The sequence below is a fragment of the Kalmanozyma brasiliensis genome (assembly GCF_000497045.1).
Source record: "Kalmanozyma brasiliensis GHG001 unplaced genomic scaffold PSEUBRA_SCAF3, whole genome shotgun sequence".
Classification (NCBI taxonomy): Eukaryota; Fungi; Basidiomycota; class Ustilaginomycetes; order Ustilaginales; genus Kalmanozyma; species Kalmanozyma brasiliensis.
The window spans coordinates 388,692-401,121 of record NW_015961970.1 but is presented as its reverse complement, the minus strand read 5'-3'; the positions used below and the strand labels follow the sequence as shown (position 1 = coordinate 401,121).

At 57.5% G+C, this 12,430-nt stretch overlaps 2 protein-coding genes across 2 annotated transcripts; both read left to right on the top strand.

Moving 5' to 3' along the window:
* Positions 1-1,709: 1,709 nt before the first annotated feature.
* PSEUBRA_004034 (uncharacterized protein) lies at positions 1,710-5,330 on the top strand (the record flags this gene model as incomplete). Its single annotated transcript, XM_016437631.2, has 2 exons — positions 1,710-1,737; positions 1,888-5,330. The coding sequence occupies 2 exons, from the start codon at positions 1,710-1,712 to the stop codon at positions 5,328-5,330; spliced, it is 3,471 nt and encodes a 1,156-aa protein (XP_016291152.2).
* A 5,013-nt stretch (positions 5,331-10,343) lies between these two features.
* PSEUBRA_004033 (Zinc finger C2H2-type/integrase DNA-binding domain protein) lies at positions 10,344-12,236 on the top strand (the record flags this gene model as incomplete). The annotated part of the gene is made up of 1 exon (XM_016437624.1): positions 10,344-12,236. One exon carries the CDS (start codon positions 10,344-10,346, stop codon positions 12,234-12,236), a length of 1,893 nt encoding a protein of 630 aa, XP_016291151.1.
* Between the last annotated feature and the right edge of the window lie 194 nt (positions 12,237-12,430).

Genomic DNA, 12,430 nt, shown 5'->3' with positions numbered 1-12,430 from the left:
ATGCGAGTTTGAGGAAAGATGAGAGTAAAATCGTTACCGCAGCTCGTCTGTGCAGTATTGGGACTGAGGTGGCGGAAAGATCGGTAGAATCGTGAGCGACCCTTGATGCACGACGATTGCTGTCAAGAACGAGCCGGAAGCTAATCAAGACAAGACGTATTGACTCCTTGATGTCAATTGCCGTCCAATGACTTAGAGATGAGCGTGGATGTGACCAGAATGATGATGGTGTCTTTGAGAATGGCAAACGAAGGGATCAGGCGCTAAGCATTTCGACCCTGAGCAGAAGAAAAAAAGATGAAGCTCAGCTGCCTGAGAAAGTTGACTTTCAGCTGCTCTGCTGCCAAAATTTTTGAGGAAACTTCAGATTTTCAAAAAAACCCTGCAGAGGCAAAGAAAGCTCGCTCGACTCGACCAAAAAATTCTGAGCTCGACCAGCTTCACCGGAAGTCGGGATACCAAACCTAACAGAACCGGAAAATTCATTCGGCTACTGTCACGGTGTTCTCGTGCGATTTCGCCACCCAACGTCTTGCCTTCCTGGTAGCTTCTCAATAGCAGACCCGCATTCACGATCTTGCGTCTGCATCTTTAGTCTAGAGCCATCCATAGATAAGCTTCGAATTGAAGAGAAGTACCATGCAAAGGCATGTCCGTCAGAGAGGCTCTCACGAACGATCTGTCAAATGACAGAGATGCGGAGAAGACGATGAGATTTCGCCGGACTGAACCCTTTCGAAAATTTCAAAAAAGGTTGGACTCTCTTACAGACGAGGCCAGGAGAGCCGTGTGAAACTGCGAAATTTTGGCCTTGAATTCGCCTGCGCACGCAGCGCTTTCGTCACAGGACAGACCAGCCAGGCCGCCAGCCAGTCAGCCAGTCCATCAGCCGGGACTCTCGCTCTTCTCAAATTTTAGTGTGTGTGGGCTGCCACGGTTATCTCTCCCGGCGTCTCGGCAGTCTAAACCTTTCGCTTCCAAAAAAAGTCTCAAAACCGAAAAAAAGTGCCGCCAGACTCAGCCAAATTTGGACGGCGCAGATTGCCAAAGCGCCATCCAACACCAAAGCTTCTTGCTCCTCTTCCATCTCATCAACCCCACCATCCACCTCTGCTTTCTTCCCATTTGGCTTGTCTTCGACCAACAACAAGTCATCGCTGCCATCGTCAACACCATCATTGTCATAGCTTCGACTCAGGCGTCTAGCTCGATACCCAATTCGAATTCACCTATCATCAATCGGCTATCTTCAGCCCACAGCTCTCCCTCAGCCCTTTTGAAGGACATCTGCCCACATCATCCTCATCGCTCACACTCACAACCCAGAGCGACCATACCTCTTCTCAACGTCGCCGCTTGACAATCCGTACGTCGAGCAAGCGCTAGAGAGTGGATCGTCCACCTGATCATCCAACACATCAGAACATGTTCAGTGCTGCCCACCGCTCCCTTCCGCTTCTTCCCAACTCTTCGCATACACTTGGTTTCTTTTACCACAATACAAGGCAATCGCCCTATCATCCGCACCCGGCTGGTGCACCATAGTCAGCGCATCCAGTCCATCTTCACGAACCCCACCTGCGCTTAAGCGCAGTCCGCACGAACCTCTCCTGGCGCACTCAGACCTTGTTCGAGTGACCCAGCACGACTACCTTCCAGCTCAACACATCTGCGCGAGCAAATCTTTCGCTCGAGCTTCCTCGCACTTGATGTCCCGACAACTCAAAGCAGATACCTGTAAGTGATTCGCCACGATGCTGTTTCGGCAAATTTGTCGACGGTGTGCCCGCCTTCAGCATAGCCTGGCTGCAGAAGCATTGAACTGTACGGACATAGACTGATCGCGCTGCTATCCGTGGTCCCTTTTCCCGTGTTTGCTCGGCTCAGCCCGCTCCGTTCGTAGAGCCGACTCTGTTCACCCCCTGACGCATCGGAAGAGCCTTCAGGCCAAACTCCAATCCACGCCCACCCGTTCCAGCCCTTATCATCGAAGCGGCGCCCTCAAGGCTGGTCCTCCTTCCTCGCGATCAGCTTCGAGCGTCGGAGGCTCTCCTCGTACGTTCTTCCATTCGGACGAAAGCCTCTACTCTAGCTCGGACGACGACAACGACGACCTTGGCTCCAAACATATCCCAGGCATCAAACTTCCGGTTCCCACCCTAGCCATGTCGTCTCGCAAAGCGTCAAGAACGCAGCTCGGCAAAAAGCCCACCAAGGTCTACACCACCAAGAAAGATCGAGCTCGTGGCGAGCGAAAAGCAAGTGTCCGCAAGGAACGCTTCGAAGAGCTCGACACCGACTCGGATCTCACAGATGTTCCTTCAGATGACGACGCAGCCCAGGACACTGCCATTGCAGGCCCCTCCTTCTCCGCTCTGGAGAAGGGCAAAGCAAGGAGCATCGACAGTGACGATGATGATCTCGAATCTGATTCGGATACCGAGATGGAACGCAAGCTCGCCGAGGCGGGCGACGGCGAATCTCTTCTAGGCAGCGGCGCTTCTGGCGATGACACCGAGGAAGAGGAAGAGCGCTTCATCATCCAAGATGCTCTCGATCGACAGTCCAAAGTCAAGTCTCGTCTCCAGCTCCGCGACCCCTCCGACCGTCGCAACCTTGGCAGCGAACGCAGTTCGGCAAGCAAAGGGGATCTCCAGCATCGCGCCCGCTCCATTGCGATACAAGGTGAAGACGCAGAGGCTGACGCGGAAGACCAAGACGACGAAGATGACGATGACCCCGACGCCGATGCCGACCTCCTCTCCATGTCTCCCAACACTCTCCGCATGTACGGTCTGCCCGTCATTGAAGACGAACTCTTCGAAGAGCAGGAGGCCTTCGGTTCCTCGTCCGAGCCATCCTTCACCGACTTCTTTGAGACGTCTACCGACAGCGAGGCAGACCTGGCTGACATCAACAATGACAATGGAGACGACGACGACGAGTTTACCACCGACTCGGACGAGGACCACGACATCAGCGACCTCGAAGGCGGCTTGCTCGACGCTCCACTGATCGCTCACGTCGGCACGACTACCGACGACTCGACTGCAGCTGCTGCAGACGCTGCCGAGGACGGCACCTTGGAACCCAAGCCCGAGATGCCTTTGCTTGTTATTGAAGATCTTGACGGTCGTCTTATCTATGCCCGTGCTGGTGACGGCGAAGCTGTTTTCGGCTCAGATGGCGAATTTGAGTTCGTCGATGACAGCGATGACGACAGCGCCGACTGGGAATTTGATCAAGGCGGCAACAGGCTCTTCACCGGTGCACGGAACCACGGCGGCCTGCTCGCTGCCCCCGAGGATGACGGCGACACCACGGACGAGCTCCCTGACGAAGATATGCCCTACCCGAGGCTCCTTGTCGGGTCTGTCGCTCCGCGCGGTGGTCGCAACGCAAGACGCGCCAGAGCGATGGCCACCAACTCGCGTCGCCTGTCACCGGCAGCTCCTAGCTCTCTTCCGTCTCCTTCGCTGCCCCACTCTGCCCAGGCTCTGCCCATGTCAGACTCGAGCAACAACGACAAGCTGTCCGGAAGCGGTTCGAGAGGATCGCCAGCGTCCTCGGACGAACAAGCAGCATCCAACGATGTCGGCATCACCATCTCGACCGAGCAACTTGCTCGTGATCCCGAGGGCACGCTCAAAGCAGCGGCCGCTGCGCTTGGCGTGACCGTCGAAGAGGCTGCGACCCTGGTCGCTGGCGTGCAGCTTTCCGCCGTCAGCGATAAGCTTGGCGCCAGTGCAAGTGCCAGCGCCAGCAGCCACGGAAGCAGCACCACTTCGCTCGACAGCTCCATGGCTGCACCCAAGACGCCTGAGCAGCAGCGTGTCGCCAACATTGTCAAACCTCAGATGGGTAGCTTCATGCCTACCTCAGCCAAGTCGGTGCACCGTGCCGTCATTGACGGCTCGCGCAAAGCACCTTCGCCGTTCTCTGGCAAGAGGAGTCTCGAGAAGAAAGGACTCGCGAAGAAGCGCAGGGCCGCTCGCCGAAGCTCTCTTTTGGACGAAGGCCTCTCCGCTAAACGTCTTCGAAGATTCTCTTCTGCTAATGATGCTGCTTCGGCGCTCGACGAGTACAGCGAAATGGCTCCTTCGTCACCCGAGCCCATCATCGAAGTGGATCCCATGGAGCTTGACGACGTGGTCGATTCCAGCATGATCTGGCGCGGCACTGGCTCCAAGTCACCATCGCCTGAGCTTGACAGCGGCGATGCGCTGGAAGCAGGTCGTCGACCTTCTGCCCGTACTGCTCGCAAGACATCCTCAGCTCCTGGCATCAACCTCAATGCGTTCGCAAGATGGAACAAGATCCCAATGGGCTCCTTCCGCGATTCGCAGGCAGCACCCGTGCCTTCACAGAACGCTTTTCAGCAGCAGCAGCACTCACATCAGCAGCCCCTCGGCACGTTCCTGCTTACCCGATCGCAAGGTCAGTCCAGCAGCCGAGCCGGCCGAACGAGCTCGCCCTTCCGCTCCAGCTCGCATGCTGTGCGCAATCCGGAGATGTTCTCCATCAGTCCTCTGCGCCAGCCGCAGGAGGATGACAACAACGAGTCCGCGGTTCCCAATGACAGCACGACCGGTAGAAGACGATCCTTCATCATCTCACCGGTGCTGTTCCCGACTCGCGGCGGCGAGATCCCGCCGCCTTCGTCTTCGTCGAACTCGTTCGGCACCCATCATGCGCCGACGTACAGCCAGATCGCCGGCCTCCGTCTCGGCGGCAACAATGCCGCTGCAGGCGATGCTGCCAGTGTAGCATCCAACACCAGCGCTGGTCCGGGCCGCATTACGCGACGAGAAAAGAGGGAGAAGCGAGCCAAGCGGGCTGCCATGCTCGCTTCGCAAGCCTACGAAGGCGATGCAGCCGACGAGCAGCGCGCAGCCTCAGGCTCGCCAGCGCCTGTCCCGACTACGCCCCTTCTGCAGCTCTCGGGTCTGAGGGATGGTAGGTTTGCGCAGGATCAGGAAGAGTCACCTGCCACTGCCTTTCCTCGAATGCGCATCACGGATGCAACGCCCACTCCGCGCGGCTCACCTGCTCCTGCCGGACCACCTACTGTTGGCAAAGATCTGCTCCAGCCCGGCTCCAACGTAGGCAAAATGGATCCCTCCAGCGATCCGGCTGCCTCGAGCAGTGAAATCCACCTTGATGCTGAGGACAAGCACGCCGAAGCTCCTTCTGCCACGGCTTCCATGTCTGGTGCTCTCCCTTCATCGGCCTGCAAGACTCCGCTGCACTCGCCCTTGTTCGGTGGCATCTTTGGGGGTGTACTCAACTACGATCTTGAAGACAAGGAGGCCGAGCCTCTTCGCATCTAGAAAGCGACGCCCCTGCGCAATATCTGTCCCTCAAGTCAATCATCTGCACATACTTCGCCTAGTCTCATGACCTGACAGTGGCTATGCTCACGCTCTCATCCTTCTTATGTATCTATCGGCAGTCATCGAATCCTAGTCTCGTATAAAAGCGATCATCCAAAGAAACTTATGAGTGGGCGTGTTCCTCTTCGCTGGAGTGGAAGGACTGCGCTGAAACACGTGGCGAAACGTCACAGGCGTCAGAAGACCCTTGCCAGGGTCCTTGCCGCAACTCCACTGTTCCTGCCATTCGATCGGAGCGGACGGTATCAGCTTTGGAGCCGAGGTGCGCTAAGAGGTCGCAGCTTGTTTTGCCGCTGTAGCTTGCTATGGCACCGATCCCAACGAATCAATTCGCTTGTATGCTGCGCTAGCACTGCCTCTCCGCTTCATTGAATGGCTTGATGAAGGTCCTGTGCGAAGCGGCATGAAGTTTCTCTTCATAGAGGACTGGCTGTGATGAAGATCGCCGATGCACAGCAACATTGCGGTGATATCACGTGGCCGAACCCTCGATCCGCAAAATTCCAGGCTCAAACGGGGTCTTCTGGCGACACAAACCGCTTCGCTCGCTCTACGAAGCTCAGACGAGGCATGGACAATGATCGCGACGGCAGCGAAATTGTCGAGCCGAGGTGAGCATCTCCGACCGACTCCCAAGGGTGTATGGAACGAGCTAGCGCGAACGTCAGCCGAGACCATGCATCGATACCAAGAGAGCGCTTGCTGAACGCGAAAACAGCAGCAGCTCCCCCTCCTGTCCCATCCGATCGTCGCGACTGGTAGGCACGACGATCGGCATTGCTTTTGCGCTTTAAATTGGGATATGGGTCGTTGGACCCTTGGCTCCTCCCCCTCCGCCTCCTCCCCCTGCTCCCCCTGCTCCCCCCGACCTCATATGCAACACCCAGGATCGACCCCCCCTGTGCCGCTCTGAAGCGCATATTGACATGAACGGATGCGTTTTGACAATCGATCTTGCTCGGTCTCTGTCGTGCAGATGCAAGAGAGAAAGAAGGTGGGAGAGAGGCGGTTGTTTGTCCCTTGCCGCTTTTGGTGACAACCCTGGGGTCAAAAGACGCCGCCCTCGTGGCCCGGATCGACACTTGGACTGGCCCGTTCGATGCTCTGAGCTTCATCCGCTGCTGTTCTTGAACCTCTGGCAGACGACTACTTGTTGACAGCGCTGTTGACAAGTTGGGCGGTTCAGTATGGACGAGCCTTTGCTGCGAGCCCTTTCTCACGCTGTGCCCTCTGCCTTGCCATCCTAATCACGCCGGTCATCTCGCATTCAAAGGATCAGGAAACGTCGGGTTGGCCCGCATTTGACGAATCCATCAATGCAAGGAGGTTGGTGAGATGAGACTGAACACCTGATGATGTCAAGATGAAGCTTTTTGAACCCCGGGAGGGTGGGTCGAGACACGTTGATATCACGCTGCAGGCACGCTGCGGAGATTTCCAAGTTGTTAGAGCTTGTCAAAGCGTGTTCGCAGAGTCTGCTCGCCGCCAAGCCACGATTTGAAACTCGAAGCCTCATGTTGAGCCCTGGCGACGGTGCAGGTCAAGCAGGGTCCAGACCAGGGTTCGGCGTCAAACAAAGCTCGCCGGTCGAAACCAGAACATGGCGACACAAATCAGACACACAGTACGAGCATAGAGCTGAGATGAGATGATCGACTGGAGATAAATCTCAATTGTCTCAAGCCATGCGATCAGCTCGCGCTGTTCTATCTGTTTCCATCACGGCCGACCTGGCGTTGTTGCAGGAAGTCTGGCGGGAGTTGGGAAAAGCACACTCGGGACCTCGCTTGGCTTCCCGATCTGCAGGCGCTTGGTTGCGGTGCAGCGAGAGGTCGCCTCGAGGCAGAGCGGGGTTCCAACGACGGCCCACCTTGCAGCAGCAACACCAAAGCGATGCTGCTTCCCATTGGTCTGCGAGCCCACCCACACCCCTGCATCGATTAAAGCTCTGCTGACCGGCGTTCACTCGTGGAGCGCTTCTCTCTTGAGGAAGTCGCCCGAGATGAAAGGAAGAGCCACATTTGTTTCACCGTGGCTCGACGAAGGCTAGACTGCTAGGCTGGAATGGCTGGCTCTGAAATTCCCATCTGATTGGATCGTGACGGGGGTTGAAGCGAGATGGCAGCGAAAGGAAAGAAAATTTTGCGTTGTTCCTGTTGGACCCTTGGGGAAGAAGGCCCTGCGCCGGCCTAAGCTGTCGCTCTCCGCACCGCACACCGCAAGCGCATTTGGCCGCCGCTCGCATCCTTTGCCGCAGGTCATCCACACACACACACACACTCCAGCCACAAGCCACCAAGCGAGTGAGCGAGCGGCTGTTCTTGCCAAACGCTGATTGGGCGACGAATTGAACTCAACCTGCAGGTCGTATTTACCTGTCGTTTGCGCTGGGTTGTTCCCCGGTCAGATGAAGCCTCAAGCTTCTCCGCTCGCATAGGCTCTCTACCCACCTGAAAGAATGCCATCTCTTTCTGTAGCTCGTATGCCTATCTGATGGATCTTTGATAGACTCACAACAACAAAGAAAGGCATGGAAGAACTCAAAGCAGGCTAGAAGGATGCGAGGCGTAGCGCTACTGCACGGCCGACCGGACCCTGGCTGAGTGTTGACACTTTGCCAAATATACGGTTGACAGCTTGCCAAGGCACAACTCGTTTTGCGCTCCCATGTCCAAGCCAACCCACGCTCTTCGATCTGGTTCGCTGCACTGTGCTGAGTGAGTGTGGCTGCAATCCCCTTTGTATGCAGCTTAGAGCGGAACCAGGAGGAAATAGAGGGAGCGCATCGACAGGCTCACCCTGCAGATGCGACTTTAAAATTGCAGAGCCTCTTTCTCGAACAAATTCATTTTGAATTCAAACCACTTTTGATCATTCGGGAAGGGTGTCCGATCGCGCTGTCATCTGAGCTGGTTAGCCCTCGAGATCGGTGCTTGTCGCGTGCTAAATTTCTTGCTGCGACGACCCGGGATTTTCCCTCTCTTGGCTCGCTCGCTTTGAGTCGCGTTTCGAATTGTTCCACGCAGCGCCTCTTTCGGTCTGCGCATTGATGCAGGGGTCACGGTCGAACCCTGACCCTGAACGCGATTTCGAACCCTGACTTTCTGCGCAAAAAGGCAGTCAAGCAGTCTCTTGATCTCTGCCATACCACAGCGCGATATCATCATCATCATCGTCATCTTCTTCAACGTCAAGGGTGCCTTCTCATCCCTCTCTTCGTCGTCGGCTGCGGCGCTGGCCCTGCCACTCTTTCGTTTCGATCTCGCTGTCCGTGCCCTCAAGCACCGCATCATAGCATCCTCCAGCATCATCATCAACGATCGCTTCCGTTCGGACTGGCATCCTCGCCTGGCATCCCCTGTCTCTCCTTCTTGTCTGGGTCCGAGATTCTCCTCCGTCTCTTGGGCCTTCGCCCACACGACGACCCTGCCTTTTTCCCAAGGGTCCAATTGCCAACCCACCCATATTTTCCTTCCCTTCGCTCTTTCCCTCCTCCCTTTCTCTCCCTACGGCCTCTTCTTCTCGAATGCCTACCCCCCAGGCGTCATCCGCCCTCTCCTTCCTTTCTTCCTCTTCTCTTCTACTGCACACGGCTGGCATCCCTTCTGCCTTTCCATCGTCATCGAGCCGGTCCTCCAGGCCTACACTGCTCTCCCTCGCTCGTTCCCCTTCCGCTTTGCCTTCGCAAAGGTCGTGGCTGAACTAGAGAGAGAGACGAGACCCTTTCTCTCCAGCCACGCTAGACCCTGTGATCCTCTTTTCATTGTCTCTCTCAGAGCCTGCCAACCCAATCCTTGGTCGACTGTCTCTTTCGTCATCGTATCGGGTCCACCACCGTTCTTCACTCGACCTCTCCCTGATCGCCCTCTCTCTTGCGATCGACCACTCATTCATCCAGGACCCAGCGCCTTGTTTCGCCGAGCCATAGCTTAATTGGCTTCCCTCCTTATCGACAAAGACCCAAGCGTGTGACCTCACCCCTTCCATCGTCCTCGCTCTCGACATCATCGCGCCCATCACCCTCTCTCGCTTCTCGATCTCTCAGCCTACGGCCTTCGAACCAAAAGCTCTCGTCTCGCTCCTCATCAGAGTCGCCGGCAGTGCATCACGCCTCCTCCTTGGCCCGCCCAGTTCTAATCGCCGTGCCTCGACACGCTCTCGTGGCCTGCTCTCAAACCTCCTCTCAGCGGTACCGACCTGCCGTCATCCTCCCACGCTTCTCGCCTCGCCGCTCATCATCCTCCGACCTCACCTCGCAGCTTAGCTTTAATTATAGCAAACACACCGCTCGTCCGCACCCAGGTTTTGCTCTCCATCCTCGTGCGTGACGTTGATCGCCTTTAGCACGTCGTCGCCCTGTCTTCCGTGTCTCTCTGCTCTCGTAGTCTGCTCCACACTCGATCCTCCTCTGCTGCTGGCTAGGCCCCGACATTTTCGTCTTGGCCGCTCCCCTTTCCTTCTTCGCCATCATCATCTTCAGCTCAGATAACAACGACGACAACACACGTATCGACTGCTACCAGCAAACCAAGCCTCAACAAACGCCCATCTAGACCTCTAGACATCCACCAAACGACAACACCATCGACCTCGACCTAGTCTGCAATCATCAGCACGTCCATCTCGATCCGACTTGCCTACTCTGCATCAGCGCCTACGTAGACAACCCCTCCTGCTCATCGCCAAAGATCGCTCCTCCAACCGGACGATCTTGTCAGCTGTCGCAATCGACAGTACACCTTCTACCCGACCTCTTTCCATCTTCACGCGTCTCATCGCTTCTTCATGCCATTTTCCCTACCATCTGCCGGAGGCGTCGTTTCTTTGCTCAACGACCGTGCTCCACCGCCGTACAAATCCGAGCAATCTTCTGCATTCTCGGATCCACAGTACCACTACCATCCTCATCACCATCAACAACCCCACCGATATCATCACTCCCCGACAAGCATGTCCCATTCTGCCTTTGATTCTTCCACCTCATCATCGACAGAATCTCTTCTCCGCAGTGGCGACCGTTCCACTGCCTCGACTTCACCGCCTACCTCGGTAGACTACTCATACGACAACCGATCGTCCAAACACAGAGCCTACGCCGAACCCATCCGACTGCCGCGCATCGAAGTGCCCGGTGAATTCGCCCCGCCACCCCATCGAGGTTTGCAGGGACACAAGGTGCTCGGCGGCAACCGCATTGCTTCTTCGCCTTCCCCCATTGGAATGCGAAGTGCAGAGCACCTGCCTCCCTCAGCTACAGGTTTCTTCCCACCAGGTCAGTGGGACCGTTCAGGTGCTAGTCTCGACCCCAACGACTACAGCCGTCGCTCCAGCAGCAGCAGCTCCGACAGCACGTACCCTTACGATCGTAGCATGCCTTACGGCGACGCCAACATGGCCAAGCGAAACGTCAAGGACAACGGCTCCGGTGCCATCACCGTGGGCGGCAAGAAGCGCTACCCTTGCCAGCACCCTGGCTGCGACAAGACCTTCTCGACCAGCGGCCACGCTGCTCGTCACAACCGCATCCACACGGGCCAGAAGCCCTACCGATGCACCTTCCCAGGCTGCAAGGCTCGTTTTTCTCGACAGGACAACAGCCTGCAGCACTACCGCACGCACATCCTCCACCCCAAGGGCCGTGCTTCCCAGTCTGCCCAGGCTCGCGATGCTGCCGCTCAGCTCGAGCTCGACCACCTCGACCTCGACGCCGCCGATGCCGAGGCTGAGGCCAAGGCTGAACTCGGCCGTCGAGCCCTCGAGGATGGCACCGCCATTGCTGTGGTGCATGACGTCAAGGACCAGCACGGTCGCAAGAAGGGCGAGACCATCGAGAGGATGGTCGGCATGCCCCGCGGCCAGCGCGACTCGCTGCGTGGTGGCCTCGATGACGAAGGCAGCGCGTCGCCTTCCTCGATCGATGACGCTCACATGAAGCGCGAATCCAGCTTGCCCGGTGTCGGACTGGAGATGGGCCAATACGAGGCTCCCGCAGACTACTGGTCCACGCAGATGGCCAAGCAAGGTCGTCTGTCTCTGTCTCAGGCTAGCGGTGCCGGCGTCGTCAATTATGACCCTCGCTACCGTGACCCTGCCCCGCCCGCACCCTATGCCAACGGCAACGGCGGCATGTACGCTGGTGGAGTTGTTCCTCCAGCTGCATGGTCCCAGAGCCAGGTGCCCTACATCGACCCTCGCTTCGCTCCCGGCTACCCGCGCTCGACCGTGTCGGTCTCGCCGCACCGCGCCAACGTCTACGACCCTTCGTCGCGCCTCGGATCCGCCTCGCTGGATCCCGAGCTGGCTGGCCTCGATCCCAGTCTCGACTACCACCGCCGCAGCGCCTCCACGAGCAGCAGCCAGCGTGACCGCGTGCCTCCCAGCGTCGCCACGCTGCCCCCGCCCGGTCCAGCTACGCGTCTGCCTCTGAGTGGTGCTCACGCCGCTTCTGCCCCCGTTTCCGTTGTCCCCTCGGCTCGCTCATCGCAGAGCCCCAAGTCGAGCCCCACCTCAAGCGCCTACTCTGTCCCCGAAGGCACTTCGGCGCTGGACAAGCTCAGTGCGGCCGCTGCCTCCTCCAGTCCCGCCGCTCTCTCGACGCGAGGTCGACTCAACGGTGCCCCCGCCTCGTCGGCCGGCTACCAGCATCCGTACAGCTCGGACCGCTCGACCAACTACGCCTCTTCGTCGCTGCCCCCCATCTCGTCCGCACGCAGCAGCAGCGGTGGCGAAGACGTGATGGACCTCGACAGGAAGACCATGTCGAGCAGTCTGCGATCCGGTCTCGCACCGGATAGCAAGGCGACTTTGCCTCCGCTCAACACGCCTGCTGCTAGGAGGTGGTAGTTCGTAGTTCCGGATGAAAACCCCAAGTGTAACACCTCTTGTTCTTGTAACGGTTCCCCTCTCTCTCGATCTGAATCCGTTTTTCGTACTCGTATGTCGATCGTCTGTCAATGCGAGGAATGTCCCTCTTTTCCAGACCGTGTTTTGCATTCGAGACTTGAGGTTTGTGATGTGTTGAGAGGGATGGTGAGGGG